The sequence below is a fragment of the Puma concolor genome, chromosome C1, assembly GCF_028749965.1.
Source record: "Puma concolor isolate L17-30 chromosome C1, mPumCon1.1.hap2, whole genome shotgun sequence".
Taxonomy (NCBI): Eukaryota; Metazoa; Chordata; class Mammalia; order Carnivora; family Felidae; genus Puma; species Puma concolor.
Genome location: NC_141674.1, coordinates 127,713,521 through 127,737,632, shown reverse-complemented (window position 1 = coordinate 127,737,632; position 24,112 = coordinate 127,713,521). Strand labels below are relative to the sequence as shown.

At 37.5% G+C, this 24,112-nt stretch overlaps 1 protein-coding gene across 1 annotated transcript in view; it reads left to right on the top strand.

The window, feature by feature from the left end:
* ZRANB3 (zinc finger RANBP2-type containing 3) overlaps positions 1-24,112 on the top strand; it is a 317,797-nt gene that overhangs the window by 135,701 nt on the left and 157,984 nt on the right. The window contains exon 3 of the mRNA XM_086715199.1: positions 2,854-2,872. Coding sequence (XP_086571325.1) covers positions 2,854-2,872 — 19 coding nt within the window. The remainder of the gene's footprint in view (positions 1-2,853; positions 2,873-24,112) is intronic.

The following is a 24,112-nucleotide window of genomic DNA, read 5'->3' as shown; positions in this document are numbered from 1 at the left end:
GTTGTTTTTATATGATGGAAAATCATAGAAATCATGTCTGGAAATCATGTTTGCTTGCTGAACTGTTCTTAACAGCAGGAATCCCAGCAGTCAGAGTAGATATAGTGCCTAAAGTTTAAGGATGGTTAGCCTTCTAGAGATACCTAAAGGAAGCCTCATGTTCTCTAATGTACTCAACTGCCCTAGTTCCAAAGTAGGGAATACTCTTCTGTCTCATGATAGGAAAATATAGCATATTCCAAGAGATTGGAAGTAATCTTAGCATTGGGGTCTTCAGATACCTACATGCAAAGTTATTTCAGTGATGTTCCTTTTCAGTTAGCCCCCAACGGGACAATGTAACTGCAAACCAGTTTAAGCTGATGTTACTCCACTAGGGCCTTAAGACGTCTCAGCAAGATGCTTAACTTTAGAAAGTTCAGGAACTTGGTGTTGGACATAGGGAAGAACAGGCCACAGTCAAGTTGTCATGTTTCAGAATACTTTGTATCCTCACTCATTCCAATGCCATTTACATTCTGATGATTCTCAAATTTATTGTATTTCCAGTCCCCTACTGTTCTCCTGATGCACATGTCCAGTTGCCTACTCAGCTGTTTGACTTGGCAGTCTAATGTATATCACAAAGGTTGCATGTCCAAATTGATCACACGACTGTCATTGTGAAACCTAATTTTTCCAAGTCTTTCTTACCTCGGTGAATGGCATTGCCACCATTTTTTACAGTTAATTCTCAAGTCAGTATCTTAAGATTCATTCTTGACTTTTCTCTCTTATTTTTACATCCCCATCCCATTAACCCACAAATCGTATTGGCTGTACTTTCAAAATGAACCAAACTTCTCACCACTTCCAACTCTACCACTCATCTATACATTGTTGTGTCTCTCCTGGTCTTTTGCTATTGCCTCCTGACTGCCCTCCATTCTTCTGCTCTTGCCCTCTACAGTTTATTCTCTATAAGCCAGAGTAATCTTTTAAAAAGGTAAAACAGTGCTTCCTTCTAAAGGATTCTAAGAAAATCCAAATGCCATGTAATTGCTTAGGTGGCTCTCCATGCCAGAAGGCTCTCCCAACTGCCTTCCAACCTTATTTTCACCATTTTCCTAATTTAGCGCACATTAGGCAGATTACCTTCCATGTTCCTTAATTACATCATAACCATCTTATCTCAAGGCCCTTGTACTTGCTGCTCACTTTGTACTTGCTGATCACATTGTTTCTCAAACAAATTTTCTCATGATTCCCTTACTTGTTAAATTTGTCTTACTTAAATCTGTCTTCATACTGTCTTATTATAGAGACTGTTCCCTACCATTCTATAGAATAGATCCTTTCCTACATGCCTGTTCCTTCTTACCCTGTTTCAGTTTTTTTTTTTTCCTAGCACCTCTCACCACTTGAGCCATATGTGTATTTCATTGTCTTCTTCCAGTCACCCTCTATGAAGAAATGACTTTATAATTCACTACCTATCCCTAGCACTTACTAGGTAGGTAGTAGATACTTCATAAATAATACATACTTCAAGTGACATCTTTACCAAATTTGAGTTTCATTTAATTTTTTCTAAAAATTTTTAATGTTTATTTTTGAGAGAGAGAGAGAGAGACAGACTGTGAATGGGGGGAGGGGCAAAGAGAGAGGGAGACACAGAATCCGAAGCAGTCTCCAGTCTCTGAGCTGTCAGCATACAGCCTGACACAGGGCTCAAACTCAGGAAAAGCAAGATCATGACCTGAGCCAAAGTCAGACACCTTACTGATTGAGCTACCCAGGTACCCCCAGTTTCATTTTAAAATGAAAAAGTAGGTATACATGTGAATCTTTCTGGAAATAAATCATGTTTTTCAAGTTATTGTTTTTTAGTTCTTTACTTTTTAGACTTATTTGCAAAACATGTAATAAACTTTACTTTTAAGTATGTTTTAAATTTCAGTTCAAGTATTTGTATTTAATCTTTCTCTAAAAATACTTATTATGTAACCTGACTTTTTTCCTATGATCAAAATTCTATTTTGCCTGTGACTTATTTTTTGATAGTATATTCATTAACAAATTCCTAATTTGTTTTTTAAGTTAAAAGAAATCTTATAAAATTGCATAATGTTAAGACCACTGGGAATAAAGAAAGGAAAGAATAGAAATAGGGACTTTATTCCTTTCTAATTAGAATACTCCAGTGTTTTTAGGTTGCCTGTAACTCCTCTCAGTTAAGAGATTGGCTTTTCCCCATACGGTATACTCTCTGTTTCTAAGGGCCCCTCATGATCCTGACCATGCCTGCTTTTTGCTCTGCTTTTTCTTCTGCTTAAGATCTCAGCTTATGCCCCCTATCCTTAATTTTCAGTGTATAGAATTTACTTCTATAGATGAATAAAAAAGAATAGAAAAACTTTAACCAAATGATAGTAGAAACCAAAATTCAGCTTGAAAATAGGCTGAGCCTATATAATATAGCATATAGAATCATAGGTATAACATGCTAATATGTGGTTGAAATTTATTTTCTTGTACTTTAATACAGCATTCTTCTAATCTCTAGAGATTTATCGGTAAGATGGGAAGTCGTTGGTACAATCACTTGCCATTTTGTTCTCATTTTTGAAGGGTCATTATAGCTGTCTCGCTGGGTGGGCAGTGGGGAACAACATTTCTGAATCTCTGATCCTCCCACATAACCATATGCCATTGGCAGCTGGAGAGTCTTATAAACACCTCTCTCTGGCTTAGTACTTTAAAATTTGTAACTCTTTAAAACTGTTCTGTGGCAAGCTACTTAATCAAAACTTTTAAAATGGTTGGCTTTGTTAATGAAGATATTAACTTGGTTTTATTTTGATTTTTTTCCAGGTGTATGGTGGCTGATGAAGTAAGTGTTTTCATGATTTTTATGTCTTTTATAAAATTCCACAACCTATTTTTAGTGTCTACTATTTACCATGTGCTCTCTGTCTTTCCTTATGATTCTATGTCTTATCTCTAGAGAGGAGAGGGGACAGATACAGAAATAATGAGAATGAATGTGTTGTGTATGCGTGTTTGTGCACACACTTGAAGCATGTTAGGTGCATGCTTGAAACATTAGTATTAAAATCAGTGATCCAAAATTTTATGTTGTTGGCAGAGAAACCATGAGTGTGCTATAAAAGTCAGCCCCAAGGAGCACCTGGGTGGCTTAGTCTGTTAAGCATCCAACTCTTGATTTCAGCTTATGTCATGGTCTCACCGTTTGTGAGTTCAGGTTCCTCATCAGATTCTGGGCTCACAGCATGGAGCCTGCTTGGGATTCTCACTCTCTTTCTCTGCCCATTCCCTGCTTGCTTTCTCTTTATCTCTCTCTCAAAATAAATAAGCAAAAACCTAAAAAAATTAAAGTAGTATTTTATTATCATTAAAATTCTAATTTTTATTCAATTTGAAAAATGTGTTGCTGTTTTCATGATGCCCTTAAGAGTAATAGCAAAACGTAAACATTTTAAAGATAATAATGAAGAAAACATACTGAATTTTTAAAAAATATAAGTGGAAATATAAAAGATTCTGCCAATTAACTGTCTTAGCTTTAGTTACATATAGACTCACCAATGGCTTATCTCCACATTCTCTTCTTTAGTAAAAAATGAATTACAGTGTAACGTGAACGTGAATACTATGCAGAACATGAATACTATGATACAGGTTTCATGGTATATGCCGATTTATAACTACCTAAGTTTTTAGTTTGAACTCTTTATTCTTTGGGCATTTGTTTAGATTAGATGTTATAGTTAGAAGCATAGTCATTGCCTGTGAAGAATTTCAACAATGTAAATGAAGGGACAGTACGTAGACATTTGGGAAACAACAGAAATTTCTATTTTGGAATAAGATGAATTCCAAAAGCGTCTTCATAAATTAATAAATTTGAGCATCCAAAATGACTGACAGAGGCTCATGTTTTTAGTCCCTGAGTATGTTTTCATCAAACAGGAATATAAACTTGAAAACCTGAAAACTAGGCATAACCATTTTGCACAATATGTATAAAATATATGTGTGATATATGTATATATGTGTATGTGTGTCTCTCACTTTTTAAATAAACCAGTTTTATGTTCGTAGAGATTATATTATATCAGGTAACACCATCTTGATAATCTCCACCAGTGATTCAGAGGGAAAATCTCAGCATTTATGTTGTCATTGCTACCTTCTTCATTTTGGTGTCATAGAGACATCATAGAGATGTTTGAATGGGCCTTAAATGTATGAAATTGTTCATGGATTGATATAAACACTTGATCGAGTTCTTGGTGAACCTTCAGCCAGCAAGAATTTTTCATTACACCATCTGCTTTTCCTCATCTCTTACTATTTATAGTTCCATAGTTCTTGTCACATGTTGAGTGACTTCGACACTTTTGCAGCAGCATTCTTATTTCTTAATTTAATGCATTTAAAAGAAGTATTTAATATTTCCTCAACGCTTAAAAAAGGACTCCACTTTTGTGTCCGTCATAATTACTTCTCTTCTTTTACACCTATTTGACTTTACAAGGTTATTATGTTAAATCTTATCAATGAAGTTGATTATAAAAAAAGAATCCTCAGTGTGATGTGCATGTGTAAGATCCCAGCTCACAACCTCTAATATCCTGTGTTAGCAGTAGAGTTGAAATGCCATTTTTATGGGATCTTACTAAGCTAGTGTGGATGAAACTTAGTAAATTAAAAGTGTTGAAGTAGAAAGAACTTGTATACATGTAAATTACATGAACTCTGCTTTGACCTTCATTCTATTTCCTAATGCTGTTCTCCTTTTCTTGCTCTTATCACAATATGGTCACAGTGAAGTCACAGAAGGAAATATAGTATATAATTTGGAGGTCAACCACCTTTTCTGACTTTTAAATTAAAAAGTATGTTTTGAAATGATGAATATTTGACTCATCAAATAGCTAAAAGCTTTAGGAAGACAATTTTACATCTCTGTTATCGAACCTACTTTTGTTTAGATACTTGAATACCCACTTGGAGTATAGTGTAATTTAGCTGTCTACTGTGCTCTTTCCTTCCTAGCTTTAGAAACAAATGACTTTCTTCAACTGGCATTACTCCACCTTCTAGTATTTTTCCACTATTATCTTTTTTCTAATGTATTCATTTCTTGTGGACTTGTATAATCTATCTACCGTATATAAGGTAATCATTAACTTTAAATTGGAATGATAAGTTCTGTTTAATACTAAGTGATCATTGTGTATTTCAATTATAAGAATATATTTTAGATAACACAGCTGCACTATTTAATAAAATTAACTTTACAAATCTAGCTTAAGGTATTTTAATTACTTCCTATTTCCCCACCTCTTAGTTTAATGCAATTAAATATTGTTTCAAGAACTATGTAGTGAATATACAGAAACTCTTGTGAATTTGTATTCCATAAATAATGGAACTCAGGCCATAGTCTACAATTAGGCTGGTGCACTGTTATCTATCTTTTTTTTAATAATTTCTTGTGAACCACTTTGTCCTTATTCTTAAGTTGAAAATTATTGAAAGTCTTCATTCATGAAAAAGTTGTAAATGTGAAAAATAGTTGCACATTAACACAAAGCAGGTAATTTAATAGGATGTACATGTAGGGGCGCCTGGGTGGCTCAGTCAGTTGAGCGTCTGACTTCGGCTCAGGTCATGATCTCATTGCTTGTGAGTTTGAGCCCCGTGTTGGACTCTGTGCTGACAGCTCAGAGCCTGAAGTCTGCTTTAGATTCTGTGTCCCTCTCTCATTCTGTCCCTCCCTCACCCATGCCATCTCTCCCTCTCTGTCTCTCTCTCTCTCTCTCTCTCTCAGGAATAAATAAAACATTAAAAAATAATAATAATAATTTTTAAAAAATAGGATATACATGCAGAAAAATATTCAACCTACACATTTCCTACCCTATTTGTCAAGTATTTAAAGACTGTTCTCTATAGAAATTTAGTAATTAGAAATTTTTACAATGTTCATTTTTACTTAAGATGGGATTAATATCCTGGATTTATACAATAGCCTAAAAGTGTTTCATAATGGGCAAAAGTTTCAGTACATAGATTCTGTCTTTACTTGTCTACAGTATCTATTATCAAAGCCAGAAAATTCCTACTTATTTTGGTAATATTTTGTTGTTGTTGTTGGAACTCTGTTTCAGTCCCGCATCCCCAGCGCGCACGTACACACACACACACACACACACACACACACACACACACTTTTTAAAAATTTCCTTCTTCCTGTTACTTCAGAAAACATTTGGGAGGATGTATACCAAATAAAGTATCATTTCCTTCCTTTTCAAAAGAAAAGGAAACCATTTGTTAAGGCTGAACTACTTGTTTTACCTTACTTTGTGGCTATTTTGGAGCATATTAATAAATAAATACTTGGAACGAGGGCCCCGTAGTCATCATTATCAATGCTTTTCTTTTGGCCAAGGTGCTTCTCTGCAAGAGGAGTGGGGAGAGGCTTTGGGACCTGTTGTTCCAAAGGTAGAAGAATTTCTGCTGGCTGAAGTTCGAAAACCCTTCTCTGTTTCTCTTCAGGCAGAAATGTGTTGGTGTGTAGAAACAGTGAAGGACCCCTTTGGAAGGTTATTTTAGCTCAGAAGACCTTAAAATTGGTGTTATGATATGCACTCTGCCAATATTAACTTTATAGGTTTGAGGACTAAGAAATCAAAATAGACATGAAGAATTTTAGTTTTCCTTTTCTATAAGCCTACCTACATTTGACGAAGTAAGCTGAGATGGCAGTTTTATTCCATTGGTATCTATAAATCTTAGTTTTCATTTACCAGTTCCAAGCTGAATTACACTGTCTCCTTGAGCTCTTCCTGTATTGTTGATGCATTTTTGTTCAATGAATGAACTGGTTAAAGGGTTAGCACTTAACTAACTCTATGTGCCAGGTTGTGTTCTAGTGCTTTACGTATATTTAGTTCATTCTGACAACAACCCTATGAGGTGGGGTAATGGTATTAGTATTATTACTATTATTATTCTCCTTATATAGATGAGAAAGCTGAGGCACAGAGAAGTTAAGCAAATTGCCCAAGAATTTGCAGCCAGTATGTGCTAGGACTTGAAATATTTGACCTTAAGTAATCCAGCCACCAAGTCTATCAATTACTATTCTGTACAGAATGTCTAGGTGCCAGACTTTGTATATTTAGAAACAGGATTCTTGAGGTCAGAAGAATCTTCAGAATACAAGGGCTCAAGTGAATGAATTTGAATATTAGAATGATGGTGATAGCCTAAAAATTTTGTGCTGGTGAGACTGTATGTATTCCTTTAAAAAGGTATTATTTGCCTGTTTGCTTCCTTATTTCTAAGGCTACCTTATTATTTTTTTATGTCCTTTTTTGAAAATAATTTTTTATTTTAGATTTTTAGAATTGTTCAGGTTTTAAATACAGAATTATTATAAAGATAGTACAGAGAGTTCTTGTATACCCCATATCCAATCCCCTATTATTGTCTTAGATTAGTGTTATATATGTGTCTTAGTTAATGGACCAATATTCATGTGTTATGATTAACTAAAGACCATACTTCTCTTTAAAAAGTAAGTTTGGAGAGAAGATGGCGGCGTCGGAGGACGCTGGGCTCACCTCGTCCTGCTGATCACTTAGATTCCACCCACATCTGCCTAAATAACCCAGAAAACCACCAAAGACTAGCAGAACAGACTCTCTGGAGCCAAGCATAGACGAGAGGCCCACGGAAGAGGGTAGGAAGGGCAGAGAGGCTGTGCGTGCTACACGGACTGGAGGGAGGGAGCCGGGCGGTAGAGGGGTAACCTGCCCGGCAATGCAGAGCCCCCGAATCTGGCTTGCAAACGTGGAGGGGCTGGACTGTGTGAGTTCTGGCAGTCAGCGGGACTTAACATCTGGAATGTTACAAGTCAACAGCTCTGCTCTTGGAGAGCGGAGAGGGCAAGAGGAAACCAGGGGGGAGAATTGCGGAGACCTGGAAGACAGAGCTCAGCAGGGGAACAAAGGTGCTGGCAAGCACCATAACCCTCTCCTATCCCTCAGCCAAAATCCCAAAAGGAACCAGTTCCCGTCACCAAACTTGCTTGCACCACACAAACACCCAACCCTGTGCTTCTGTGGATCCATCCCTCCGAAGGGTCTGCCTGCCTCCCTCCCGGTGCTGCAGGACCCCTCCCTCAGGGGATCACTACGGCAAAGCGAGGTAAGCCTTCCCTTCCCGCCCCTGTGCACCTTGCGGATCCACCCCTGCACCCTCACTAATACGCCAGATCCTGTCAAAGCAGCACCACAAGCCTGACAGTGTGCAAGTAGCCCAGACAAGGGCCACACCACTCCACAGTGAGTCCTGCCTCTGGGAGAGGGGAAGATAAGGTACACACCAGTCTTACTGTGGCCCCAGTGGTGGGCTGGGGGCAGACATCAGGTCTGAGCGCGCCCCCCCCCCCACCAACACAAGTTATTCCAGACAGCACAGGGGAAGTGCCCTGCAGTTTGGCGCCACTCCAGCGACTATCCAAAATGACAAAATGGAAGAATTCTCCTCAAAAGAAACTCCAGGAAGTAGCGATAGCTATAAGGAATTGATCAAAATGATTTAAGCAATATAACGGAACAAGAATTTAGAATAATAGTCATACAATTAATCGCTGGGCTTGAAAAAAGTATAGAGGACAGCAGCAGAGAATCTATTGCTACAGAGATGAAGAGACTAAGAAACAGTCATGAGGAGCTAAAAAATGCTATAAATGAGGTGCAAAGTCAAATGGAGACGACCGCAGCTTGGATTCAAGAGGCAGAGGAGAGAATAGATGAATTAGAAGATAAAATTATGGAAAAAGAGGAAGCTGAGAAAAAGAGATAAAAAAAACCAGAAGTATGAGGGGAGAATTAGAGAACTAAGTGATGCAATGAAACGTAACAATATCCGTATCATAGGAGTTCCAGAAGAGGGTGAGAGAAAGGGTCTGAAGGTGTACTTGAAGAAATGATAGCTGTGACCTTCCCTGATCTGGGGAAGAAAAAGGCATTGAGATCCAAGAGGCACAGAGAACTCCCTTCAGACGTAACTTGAATCGACCTTCTGCACGACATATCATAGTGAAACTGGCAAAATACAAGGATAAAGAGAAAATTCTGAAGGCAGCTAGGGATAAACACGCTCTAACATATAGAGGGAGACCAATAAGACTAGTGGCAGATCTATCTACTGAAACTTGGCAGGCCAGAACGGAATGGCAGGAAATCTTCATTGTGATGAACAGAAAAAATATGCAGCCGAGAATCCTTTATCCAGCAAGTCTGTCATTCAGAAGAGAAGGAGAGATAAAGGTCTTCCGAAACAAACAAAAACTGAAAGAATTCATCACCGCTAAACCAGCCCTACAAGAGATCTTAAGGGGGATTCTGTGAGTGAAATGTTGCAAGGACCACAAAGTACAAGAGACATCACTACAAGCCTGAAACCTACAGACATCACAGTGACTCTAAACCCATATCTTTCTATGATAACAGTGAATGTAACTGGACTAAATGCTCCAACCAAAAGACTTAGGGAATCAGAATGGAAACAAAACAAAACAAAACAAAACAAAACAAGACGCATCTATTTGCTGTCTACAAGAGACTCATTTTAGACCTGAGGACACCTTCAGATTGAGAGTGAAGGGATGGAGAACTATCTATCATGCTAATGGAAGTCAAAAGAAAGCTGGAGTAGCCATACTTATATCAGACAAACTAGACTTTTAAAGGCTGTAACCAGAGATGAAGAAGGGCATTATATAATAATTACAGGGACTATCCATCAGGAAGAGCTAACAATTATAAATGTCTATGTGCCAAATACAGGAGCCCCCAAATATATAAAACAATCACGAATGTAAGCAACCTTATTGATAAGAATGTGGTAATTGCAGAGGATGTTAATACCCACTTACAACAATGGATAGATCATCTAGACACATGATCAAGAAAGAAACAAGGGCCCTGAATGATACATTGGATCAGATGGACTTGACAGATATATTTAGAACTCTGCATGCCAAAGCAACAGAATATACTTTCTTCTCGAGTGCACATGGAACATTTTCCAAGATAGATCACATACTGGGTCACAAAACAGCCCTTCATAGGTATAAAAGAATTGAGATCATACCCTGCACACTTTGAGACCACAATGCTATGAAACTTGAAATCAACCACAGGAAAAAGTCTGGAAACCTCCAAAAGCATGGAGGTTAAAGAACACCCTACTAAAGAATGAATGGGTCAACCAGGCAATTAGAGAAGACATTAAAAAATACATGGAAACAAACGAAAATGAAAATACAACAATCCAAACGGTTTGGGATGCAGCGAAGGCAGTCCTGAGAGGAAAATACATTGCAATCCAGGCCTATCTCAAGAAACCAGAAAATCCCAAATACAGAATCTAACAGCACACCTAAAGGAAATAGAAGCAGAACAGCAAAGACACTCGAAACCCAGCCGAAGAAGAGAAATAATAAAGATGAGAGCAGAAAAAAACAATATAGAATCTAAAAAAACTGTAGAGCAGATCCATGAAACCAAGAGTTGGTTTTTTGAAAAAATAAACAAAATTGATAAACCTGTAGCCAGGCTTCTCGAAAAGAAAAGGGAGAGGACCCAAGTAGATAAAATCATGAATGAAAATGGAATTATTACAACCAGTCCCTCAAAAATACAAGCAATTATCAGGGAATATATGAAAAATTATATGCCAACAAACTGGACAACACGGAAGAAATGGACAAATTCCTAAGCACTCACACCCTCCCAAAACTCAAACAGGAAGTAATAGAAAACTTGAACAGACTCATAACCAGGGAAGAAATTGAATCAGTTATCAAAAATCTCCCAACAAATAAGAGTCCAGGACCAGATGGCTTCCCAGGGGAATTCTAGCAGACATTTAAAGCAGAGATAATACCTATCCTTCTCAAGCTGTTCCAAAAAATAGAAAGGGAAGGAAAACTTCCAGACTCATTCTATGAAGCCAGCATTACTTTGATTCCTAAACCAGACAGAGACCCAGTAAAAACAAGAGAACTACAGGCCAATATCCCTGATGAATATGGATGCAAAAATTCTCAATAAGATACTACCAAATGGAATTCAACAGCATATAAAAAGAATTATATACCATGATCAAGTGGGATTCATTCCTGGGCTGCAGGGCTGTTTCAACATTCACAAATCAATCAACGTGATACATCACATTAATAAAAGAAAAGATAAGAACCATATGATCCTGCCAACCGAGGCAGAAACAGCATTTGACAAAATTCAGCATCCTTTCTTAATAAAAACCCCCGGGAAAGTCAGGATAGAAGGAACATACTTAAACATCATAAAAGCCATTTATGAAAAGCCCACAGCGAATATCATCCTCAATGGGGAAAAACTGAGAGCTTTCCCCCTGAGATCAGGAACATGACAGGGATGTCCACTCTCACGGCTGTTGTTTAACATAGTGTTGGAAGTGCCAGCATCAGCAATCAGACAACAAAAGGAAATCAAAGTCATCAAAATTGGCAATGAAGTCAAGTTTTCACTTTTTGCAGATGACATGATATTATACCTGGAAAACCCGATAGACTCCACCAAAAGTCTGCTACAACTGATACATGAATTCAGCAAAGTCGCAGGATACAAAATCAATGTACAGAAATCAGTTGCATTCTTATACAGTAATAATGAAGCAACAGAAAGACAAATAAAGAAACGGATCCCATTCACAATTGCACCAAGAAGCATGAAATACCAAGGAATAAACCTAACCAAAGATGTAAGAGATCTGTATGCTGAAAACTATAGAAAGCTTATGAAGGAAATTGAAGAAGATATAAAGAAATGGAAAAACATTCCGTGCTCATGGGTTGGAAGAGTAATATTGATAAAATGTCAATACTACCCAATGCAATCTACACATTCAATGCAATCCCAATCAAAATTGCACCAGCATTCTTCTCGAAGCTAGAACAAGCAGTCCTAAAATTCATATGGAACCACAAAAGGCCCCCAATAGCCAAAGTAATTTTGAAGAAGAAGACCAAAGCAGGAGGCATCACAATCCCAGACTTTAGCCTCTACTACAAAGCTGTCATCATCAAGACAGCATGGTATTGGCACAAAAACAGACACATAGACCAATGGAATAGAATAGAAACCCCAGAATTAGACCGGCAAATGTATGGCCAACTAATCTTTGACAAAGCAGGAAAGAATATCCAGTGGAAAAAAGACAGTCTCTTTAACAAATGGTGCTGGCAGAACTGTACAGCAACATGCAGAAGGATAAAACTAGACCATTTCTCACACCATTCACAAAAATAAACTGAAAATGGTAAAGGACCTGAATGTGAGACAGGAAACCATCAAAACCCTAGAGGAGAAAGCAGGAAAAGACCTCTCTGACCTCAGCCGCAGCAATTTCTTACTTGACACATCCACAAAGGCAAGGGAATTAAAAGCAAAAATGAACTATTGGGACCTCATGAAGATAAAAAGCTTCTGCACTGCAAAGGAAACAACCAACAAAACTAAAAGCAACCAACAGAATGGGAAAAGATATTTGCAAATGACATATCGGACAAAGGGCTAGTATCCAAAATCTATAAAGAGCTCACCAAACTCCACACCCGAGAAACAAATAATCCAGTGAAGAAATGGGCAGAAAATATGAGTAGACACTTCTCTAAAGAAGACATCCAGATGGCCAACAGGCACATGAAAAGATGCTCAATGTCACTCCTCATCAGGGAAATACAAATCAAAACCACACTCAGATGCCACCTCACGCCAGTCAGAGTGGCCAAAATGATCAATCAGGAGACTATAGCTGCTGGCAAGGATGTGGAGAAATGGGAACCCTCTTGCACTGTTGGTGGGAATGCAAACTGGTGCAGCCGCTCTGGAAAACAGTGGTGAGGTTCCTCACAAAATTAAAAATAGATCTACCCTACGACCCAGGAATTGTACTGCTAGTAATTTACCCAAGGGATATAGGAGTGCTGATGCATAGGGGCACTTGTATCCCAATGTTTATAGCAGCATTTTCAACAATAGCCAAATTATGGAAAGAGCCTAAATGTCCATCAACTGATGGATGGATAAAGAAATTGTGTTTATATACACAATGGAATACTATGTAGCAATGAGAAGGAATGAAATATGGCCTTTTGGAGCAACGTGGTTGGAACTGGAGAGTGTTATGCTAGGTGAAATAAGTCGTACAAAGAGAGATAGCGTATGTTTTCACTGTTAGGTGGATCCTGAGAAACTTACCAGAAGACCATGGGGGAGGGGAAGGGAAAAAAAAAGAGGTTAGAGAGGGAGGGAGCCAAAACATAAGGGACTCTTAAAAACTGAGAACAAACTGAGGGTTGATGGGGGTGGCAGGGTGGGTGATGGGTTTAAAAATTTTTTTTTCAACGTTTTTATTTATTTTTGGGACAGAGAGAGACAGAGCATGAACGGGGGAGGGGCAGAGAGAGAGGGAGACACAGAATCGGAAACAGGCTCCAGGCTCCGAGCCACCAGCCCAGAGCCCGACGCGGGGCTCGAACTCACGGACCGTGAGATCGTGACCTGGCTGAAGTCGGACGCTTAACGACTGTGCCACCCAGGCGCCCCGGGTGATGGGTTTTGAGGAGGGTACCTGTTGGGATGAACACTGGGTGTTGTATGGAAACCAAATTGACAATAAATTTTGTATATATATTAAAAAAAAGACCATACTTAGGTTTCTTCAGTTTTTCTCTAATGTTCTTTTTCTGTTCCCGGATTTCATCCAGATACACATTGCATTTAGTAGTCATGTCTCTTTAGGCATCTGTTGTTTTTGTCAGTTTCTCAGACTTTTCTTGTTTTTGAAGTCCTTTACAGTTTTATAATTAATGGTGCAGTATTTTATGGAATGACCTGTAATTGGCATTTGTCTGCTATTTTCCTCATGATCACACTAGGGTAATGTGTTTTGGGGAGGACTACCACAGTATAGGGCTATGGTCATCATGTTAGCTCAAGGGTACGTACCGTCAGTATGAATTTTCACTATAGATCACCTGTCTTCTTACAGTTTGTCATATTTCTCCACTGTAAAGTTATGATTTTTTTCCTCCCTTTCCATACTATATTTTTTGAAAGGAAGTAACTATATGCAGCCCATAATTAAGGAATAGGGAGTTATACTTTATTTCCTTAAAGGCAGAGTAAATTTGGAATTCATTCATTCATGCATTCATTTTATCATTTTTTACGTCAATATGGACTCCTAGATATTCATTTTTATGTTTTGGGTTATTACCCAATACTATTTTATGTTTTTCTTGTTGCTCAAATTGTTTCTTGTTCAGAGGGAGCTCTTTAATTCACTCCTATGTCCTTTTGACAAACCTCCTTCCTTGTGAGATGTTTTGTTTGGGGTTGCGTTTTCTTGGAGGGTTTTCTTTTATATTTTGAATATTTTCTAACTTTCTAGTACTACAAGATACTCCAGGCTCGTCTCATATATTTCTTGCCCTAGTCCCCATATCAGCTATTTCTCCAAGAAATCCTGGTTTCTTGTTATTGATGTTATATCCAGGATCTAGGGACTGGTGTATTCATATCTACTGGGGTGTCATTTCTTTTGGATCCTCTTAGCTGATAGAGCAAGGAGAAGTGTGTGTATGTATGTGTATACACACATACATACACATATTTATGAATATATGTATATGTAACCATCCGTACCTGTAATTAAGCTAAACACCAGGTCACACTTACGTCTCCACCTCTAACTGGTGACCACATGGATCATTCTAACCTCTGCCCCTTGACCTTGTGTAAAGCCCAACTCCATCAGTGAGTATCTTGGCTCCTCCCATCTGTCATTCGTTTACTTAATCGTTCAATTCCAGTACATAGGTATGGTGATTTCAGTGTCGTTAACCTGTACACTGTGAGAAAGAAAATTGTCAACTAGAGTACAATGCTTATGTACAGTTTCTTTTGCATTTATTCTTACAGATTCCACTCACTTCTAATATTACTTAGCATCTTATTCCTCTTTCTTCAGGGAGGATTGTTTCATATATTTATAATACATTTTAAATTCTTTGATCACATTCTACATTCCATCATGGTATCTCGTGACCACCTAACTTATATTTTAATTATTTGTGGACATTGAAGTTTACCCTTTGTAATATAAAGTTCTGTGGATTTTCACAAATGTTTGATGGCTTGTATTCACCATTACAGTACAATACAGAATAGTTGTACTGCCTTAGACAATACCCTGCACTTCATTTACTTAATCCTCCCAAGTCAATACCTCAGACAACCACGCATATGTTTAACGACTATTGTTTTGCCTTTTTTAGAGTGTCATATAATTGGAAGGACACAGTTCTGCTTTTTCAGACTGGCTTTTCTCACTTAGCCATATGCATTTAAGATTCATCTATGTCTTTTTGTGGCTTGATAGGTTTTTCTTTTTATGATAGTAATATTTCATTATATGGATGTACACAGTTTTATCACCAAGATAAAGAGATATCTTAGCTGCCTCCAGTCTTTGACAATGATGAATAAAGCTGCTGTTACTGTTAACATACAGGTTTTTGTTTAGATAAGTTTTTAAATCAGTTGGGTAGTTATCTAGGGGTGCACTTGTTGGATTATATAGTATGTTAGTTTCCTAGAGCTGCCATAAGGAAGTATCACAAGCTCATTGGCTTAATACAACAGAAATTTATTCTTCTCACAGTTCTGAAATCAATATGTCAGGAGGCTTTGTTCCTTCTGAGGGCTGTGAGGGAGAATATGTGTGGTGCCTCTTTTCTAGCTTCAGATGATGGTCCACAATCCTTGGTGTTTCTGGGCCTATAGATCCATCACTTCAATCCCTACCTATGCTGTTCTTCCTATTTGTCTGTGTCTCTTTTCCTTTTATAAGGATACTGGTCAGATTGGATTGGATTAAAGGCTCACCGTACTCCAATATGACATCATCTTATCTAATTGCATGTCCAATGACCCTATATCCAAATGTCACATCCAGATGTATTGGGGTGTTAGGACTTCAATGTATCTTTTGTGGGAAACACAGAAAAGGAGAGAGAGAGAGACAGACAGAGAGAGAGAGACAGAGAGAGAGAGAGACAGAGAGAAAATCCCAAGCAGGCTTCATTCTCAGGGCAGAGCCTGACATGGGGCTCAGTCTCATGATCACAAGATCACATCCTGAGTCAATATCAAGAGTCAAACACTTAATCAGGTGAGCCACCCAAGCGCCCCCCATTTTGTATTTCTACTAGGAATGAATGCTAGTAGAATGCTAGCAGTAACATGCCTAACAAGAGCATTCTAAAAGTATTGTCAAGTTAAAAAAATTTTTTTTTAATTTTAGCCATTCTATTGGGTGTAGTAGTGTCTCCTTTTTGTTTTAACTTGTGATTCTCTAATGACATGATGTTAAGCATCCTTTCATATATCTACATGCCATCTCTATATTTTTTGTTGGTGCAATCTCCTTTCAGTTCTTTTCCCAATTAAAAAACTGTTTTTAATGTTTATTTTATTTTTGAGAGAGAGACAGAGCACAAGCAGGGGAGGGGTAGAGAGAGGCACAGCATCTGAAGCAGGCTCCATTATCTGAGCTGTCAGCACACAACCCAACGTGGGGCTCAAACTCACAACTGTGAGATCATGACCTGAGCTGAAGTCGGATGCCTAACCGACTGAGCCCCCCGGGGCGCCCCTCCTCATTTTTTTAAAAACTGGATTGTTTCTTTTCTGTTACTGAGTTTTAAAATATCTTTGTCTATTTTAAGTCCAAATCCCTTATCAGATTTGTGTTTTGCAAATATTTTCTCCCAATTTGTGACTTGTCTTTTCATGCTCTTAAAAATGTCTTTCACTGAGGATAAGCTTGTATCTTTAAGTCTAACTTGTCAATTTTTTTCTCATTGATTGTCCTTTTGGTTTTTTGTCTCATTGCCAAATCCAACATCCCCTAGATGTTCTCCTATTTTACCTTCTAGGGGTTTAATACTTGAGAATCACACTTAGGTCTGTGATTCATTTTGAGTTAATATTTGTGAAGGGTTTAAGGTCCGAGTCTTAGATTCTTTTTTTTTGTTGTTCATTTGACTATGGGGTCCAGTGTTCCAGCACCATTTCTTGAAAAGAAGACTATCCTTTCTCCATTGGATTGCGTTTGCTTCTTTGCCAAAGATCAGTTGACTTTATTTGTATGGGTCTATTTCTGGGCTCTCTCTTGTTCCACTGATAAGTGTCTGTTCTTAAACCACACCACTGCGTCTTGATTACTGTAACCTTATAATAATTCTTGAAATCAGGTAATATGAATCCCCAAATTTTATCTATCTTTTTGAGTACTCTGTTGGCTCTTCTGGGTCCTTTGCCTTTCCAATAAACTTTTGAATCAGTTTGTCATTCTCTAGAAAATAGCTTATTAGGATTTTGATTAGAATTGCATAAATTTATAGATCCAGTTTCAAGAAACTATAGATCTATAGATCAAATTTGGAAAAAACTTTAACAATGTTGAGTCTTCAGTCTCTGAACACAGAATATCTCTCCATTGATTTAGAATGTTTTTGATTTGTCACCGTTTTTTTAATTGATATATAATTGACATATAACATTATATTAGTTCCAGGTATATAACATAATATTCGATATTTGCCTATATTGAAAAACATCACCACAATAAGTCAACATCTATCACCATACATAATTAAAAATTTTTTTTTCTTGTGATGAGAACTTTTAAGATCTACTCTCTTGGCAACTTTCTAAAATGCAGTATAGCATTATTAACTATAGTCACCATGCTATAAATTATATCCCCATTACTTATGTATTTGATAACTGGAATTTTGTACTTTTGATTCCCTTTACCCATTTGTCAACCCCCAACACCCTCACCTCTGTTACCCACTAATCTCTTCTTTGTATGTATGACCTTAGTTGTTTTTTTTTGTTTTGTTTTGTTTTATTTAGAATCCACATATTAAGTGAGATCATATGGTTTTTGCTTTCCTCTGCCTAACTTATTTCACTCTGCATAATTCCCTCCAGATCTGTCCATATTGGTAATGCAAGATTTCCTTCTTTTTTTATGGCTGAATAATGTTCCACTGTGTTTGTGTGTGTGTGTGTGTGTGTGTGTGTGTATACCATATTTTCTTTATTCATTGATGTATACTTTGCTTTCATGTCTTGACTATTGTAATTAATGCTCCAGTGAACAAGGAAGTGCATATATCTTTTCCAGTTAGTGTTTATGTTCCCTTTGCATAAATAAACAGAAGTTGAATTGCTAGATCATGTAGTGTTCTGTTTTTAGTCTTTTGAGGAAGAAGCTTCATGCTGTTTTCCATGGAGGCTGCATCAGTATACATTCCCACCAGCAGGGCACAGCGTTCTCTTTTTTCTATGTCTTCACCAGTACTGTTTCTTATATTTTTGATAATAGCCATTATTACAGGTGTGAGGTGATATCTCATTGTAGTTTTGATTTGCATTTTCCTGATGATTAGTGATGTGTGCCTTTTCATGTACCTCTTGCCCATCTATATGTCTTCTCTGGGAAAATGTTCAGATCCTCTGCCTAGATTTTAAGTGGTTTGTTTATTTGCTATTATGTTGTATGACTTCTTTATATATACATATATATATGAATATATATATTCATTGAATATATATTCATTCATTCATGATATATATATCATATTGGACAGGATGATCTGAGTCTCGGTTTTCTTATATAAAGTAGGAAATAATACTTTTCCCATGAGATTATTTATGTAATCTTACTTATGTAAGAAACAGAAGAATATCTCTCAGATATTCCTTTATCATTTTCTCCTATTCCTAAACACCATAACTTTTTATGCTGTGATATCTCTATATATGTTGTTCTTTTTATTTAGTTTTTCAATGTTTGTTTATTTTTGAGAGAGAGAGAGAGAATGGGGGAGGGGCAGACAGAGAGGGGGACAGAAGATCTGATGTGGGCTCTGCACTGACAGCTGCAAACCCCATGCAGGGCTTGATCTCATGAACTGGAAGATCATGACCTCATTTGAAATCAGATGCTCAACCGACTGAGCCACCCAGGTGCCCCTACGTTGTTATTTTTCCGATGAATGCCTTTCCTTCTGTATTCCACTCTCTCCCCAACATCATCTAATAAAATCACCATTCAAAGCACTATTCAGATATCTTTTCTTTTGTATCCACCCTTGTTGCCTCTTGTTTCATCTTTGCTTTTACTTCTGTGGTTTGAAATTTTTATCATTTTTTTTTATTTTTGAGAGACAGAGGCCAAATAGGGGGGATAGAGAGAGAAGGAAACACAGAATCTAAAGCAGGATCCAGGCTCTGACCTGTTAGCACAAAGCCTCACATGGGGCTCAAACCCACGAACCTGAGATCATGACATGAGCTGAAGTCCTACACTTAACCGAGCCACCCAGGTGCCCCGCTTCTAGTGTGGTTTGAATTATGTTCTGTACTCGTCTATTTCTTGCCCGTAGATGGGAACTCCTAGTATTCAAGCCATGTTTACCTAATAGTATCTGAGGAATAGATTTCTTATTAATGCTGAATGAATGAATGAATGAATGAATGAATGAGAAAGATAACTTCTTTTGTCTTATTAATGTTTTTGTTGTCATTGACTTAAAACCATTAGAACTCATCAAGAAATAGCTTTTTATTTGGACAAGAGAGATATCTTGTCTACCAGTCACCACTACTTGAAATCAGGTCCACAGCCTACTGCTATCCACTTTCCCTTATTCTAGGCATGGAGGTAACTTAGTAACTTAGAGTGGGTTTTGGGTTTGGAGATCTTTTAAAACACTTTATTAAAATATCTAGCATACAGTCTTTTTGCTTTCCTTTAAGTCATCCTTTTGTCTGAAATTTTTTGTCTAGAACACTAGCAAAGTACGAATGCAATTGGTTGCATTTTTAGTTTTAAAGTAGTTTACCCTGATTTCTTTGGAACCTGATGTAATTTTGTTCAGGCCTCTTGCTGTTTCATACAGCTGGGTTATTACAATGTTCTCTCAATCATCTTGTAAAAATTCAAATTGAAAAGCAGAGGTGACAGCAATGGCGAAATAGAATCATACACAAATTCTCTTTCGGAATTTAATGTTTACAATTAACATAAGCATTTGAAAGGCACTGCTTCCATTATCTATCCTTAAGGCATCATTATTGTACATCAACACTTCCAAGTATATTCATTGCAAGGAACACATTGCAAACATTTCTGCCTCACCATTTTTTACTAAATGGAATGTTCTTAATGAATAGAAAATATTTAAAATCAGGACAAGTGGTTAAAATTATCACACCATAATCTGCTTTTCCTTTTCTAATAATGGGTTAAGTTCCACAGATTTTTAGAGCCCAAAAAGGCTACAGCTGCATGGGGAATTGAACAATAATTCTGAATATACATAAAAGCTCCAAAGTTATTTATCTTTTATTTAAAAAATGTTTTTAAGTTTTTAGTTTAATTCTTGTTAGTTAATATGGAGTATTATATTGTTTCAGGTATATGATGTAATACTTTAACACTTCCAGACGTTACCCTGTGCTCATCACAAGTGCACTCCTAAATCCCCATCACCTAATAACCCCTCCCCTCTTATAACTATCAGTTTGTTCTCTATACTTAAGAGTCTGTTTCTTGATTTCTCTTTCTCTTATTTTTATCCCTTTACTTGTTTGCTTGATTTCTTAAATTCCACTTATGAGTGAAATCATATGGTATTTGCCTTTCTCTGACTGCTTTCACTTAGCATTATGTTCTATAGCTCTATCCATGTTGTTGCAAATGGGAAGATTTCATTCATATTTATGGCTGAGTAATACTCTGTTACATTTATATATAATTATTTTTACATACATATACGCACACACATATACTACATCTTCTTTATCCATTCATCAATTAATAGATGCTCAAGCTGCTTCCATAATTTGGCTGTTGTAAATAATGCATGTACATAGGGGTACATGCATCCCTTTGAATTAGTGTTCTTGTATTCTTTGAGTAAATACTTAGTAGTGCAATTGCTGGATCATAAGGTAGTTCTATTTTTAACTTTTTGAGGAACCTCCATACTGTTTTCCACAGTGACTGCACCAGTTTTCATTCCCAACAGCAGTACAAGAGGGTGCTTTTTCTCCACATTCTTGCCAACACCTCCTGTTTCTTGTGTTGTTGATTTTGGCCATTCTGACACATGTGAGTGAGATGATACCTCATTGTAGTTTCGACTTGGGTTTCCCTGATGATAAGAGATGATGAGCATCTTTTCATGTGTCTGTTGGCCATCTCTGTGTCTTCTTTGGAGAAATGTCTTTTCATGTCTTCTGCCCAGTTTTTAATTGGATTGTTTTTGGGGTGTTAAGTTTATATACTTTGGATACTAACTCCTTATACAGTATATCATTTGCACATATCTTCTCCCATTCTGTAGGTTGCATTTTAGTTTTGTTGATTGTTTCCTTCCCTGTGCAAAAGCTTTTTATTTTCATGTTGTCCCAATAACGCTTTTATTTCCCTTGCCTCAAGAGACATACCTAGAAAAAAGTTGCTATGGTCAGGGTCAAAAAAATTACTGCCTGTGCTCTCCTCTATGATTTTTATGGTTTCAGGTCTCACATTCAGATCTTTAATCCATTTTTAGTTTTTTTTTTTTTTTTTTTTTAATGTTTATTTTTGAGAGAGAGAGAGAGAGAGAAAGAGAGAGAGACAGGGACAGAGTGCAAGCAGGGGAGGGACAGAGAGAGGGAGACACAGAATTTGAAGCAGGTTCCAGGCTCTGAGCTGTCAGCAGGGCTCAAACTCACGAGCTCTGAGATCATACCTGAGCCAAAGTCGGGCGCTTAACCAACTGAGCCACCCAGGCGCCCTTGAGTTTATTTTTGTGTATGGTGTAAGAAAGTAGTTTACTTTCATTATTTTGCATGTTGCTATTTAGTTTTCCCGACGCCATTTGTTGAAGTGACTTTCTTTATCCCAGTGGATATTCTTTCCTGCTTTGTTGAAGATTAATTGACCATATGATTGTGGGTTTATTTCTGGATTTGCTATTCTGTTGATCTGTGTGCCTATTTTTGTGCCAGTATTATACTCTTGATTACTATAGCTTTATAACATAAGTTGAAGTTCAGAATTATGATGCCTTCAAGCTTTGCTTTTCATTTTCAAGATTGCTTTGGCTATTTGGGATCTTTTGTGGTTCCATACAAATTTTTGAATTCTTTATTTTAGTTATGTGAATAATGCTATTGGTATTTTGATAGGCATTCCATTAAATAAATGTATGCATTGCTTTGGGTAGTGTACGCATTTTAAGAATCTTTGTTCATCCATTCCATGAGCATGGAATTTCTTTCCATTTCTTTGCATAGTCTTTAATTTTTTTCATCAGCGATTTATAGTTTTCAGAGTACAGGTCTTTAACCTGTTTAGTTAGGTTTATTACTAAGTATCTTATTATTTTTGGTGCAGTTGTAAATGGAATTTTTTTTCCTCAATTTATCATTCTGCTGCTTCATCATTAGTATACAGAAATGCAACAGATTTCTGTGTGGTAACTTTGTATCCTGTGACTTTACTGAATTTGTTGATTAATTTTAGCATTTTTTTAGTGGAGTGTTTTGGGTTTTCTTCATCATGTCATGCCATCTGCAAATCATGTCATCTGTGAAAAAGTGAAGGTTTTACTTCTTTCTTACCAATTTGGACGCCTCATGTTTCTTTCTGTTATCCAATTGCTGTGAGTAAGACTTCCGCTACTATGTTGAATAGTAGGGAGAGTGGACATCAGTCTTGTTACTGACCTTAGGCAAAACCTCTTAGTTCTTCCCCATTGAAGATGATGTTAGCTGTGGGTTTTTCATATTTGGCTTTTATTATGTTGAGGTATGTTCCCTCTAAACTTTATTTGTGAAGGTTTTTAAAAATTTTTTTTAATGTTTTATTTTTGAGAGCTAGAGGAAGGGGGTGGGGTGGGGCAGAGAGAGAGGGAGACACAGAATCTGAAGCAAGCTCCAGGCTTCAAGCTGTCAGCACAGAGCCTGATGGGGGCTCGAACCCATGAACCACAAGATCATAACCTTAACCATAGTCAGGCTCATCAGCAACTGAGCCACCCAGACACCCTGTGAAGGGTTTTTTGTTTTTTTATCATGAACGGATGCTGTACTTTGTCAAATGCTTTTTCTGCATTGATATGATGAATCATGTTAATTGATTTATAAATTTTGGACCACCTTTGCAACCTAGGGAATAATTCCCAGTTGATCCAGTGGATATCCTTCTGATCATTTGCTTTAAGTTCTCTGTTAGTCACTGTTACTTAGATCTGTTTTGCTTGGATCTCTGGCTGTGGCTTTGTCCTGTTCTTTCATTTGGGATAAATTTCTCTGTCTCCTCATTTTGTCTGCCTGCCTCATTGTGTCTGTTTCTGTCTTCTGCTGTTGATTAGTAGTGACTGAAGAAAAGTCTTTGAGTGCCCCGCAGTGCAGTGTTCCCCTTTTCACCAGAACCTGGCACCTCAGGAGAGCGTCCTATGTGTATTTCTTATGCCCTGCTGTTTTGTGTGTGTCAGTTTTCCTTTAATAATCTGCTTTGACTCTGTCTGTCGTGGGCTGTGCTTGGTCTCTGCAGTGCGGGTGGGACCCAGGCAGGCCAACTCTGAGGGTGCATGCCTGCTGGGGACTTGGGAGCAGGGCTGCATTGTTAGCACAATTTGCGCTGAGCCACTAGTCCTGTGCTGGATTCTCTGAAGCACTGCAAGGGCTCCAGGTGCACAAGTGTGACTGGTGGGATGCAGTTGGCCACAGTGTGGCCAAGTGCTGTGGCTGGGTGTGGTGCACACTGACTGCTGTGTTCCTGGCTGCTGGACCAAAAAACATTTTTATTCATTTATTTTTAAAACATTTTTTATGTTTATTTATTTTTGAGGCAGAAACAGAGCAAGGGCCTGGGGCCGCGGGAGTGGAGGACAGAGAGAGAGCAG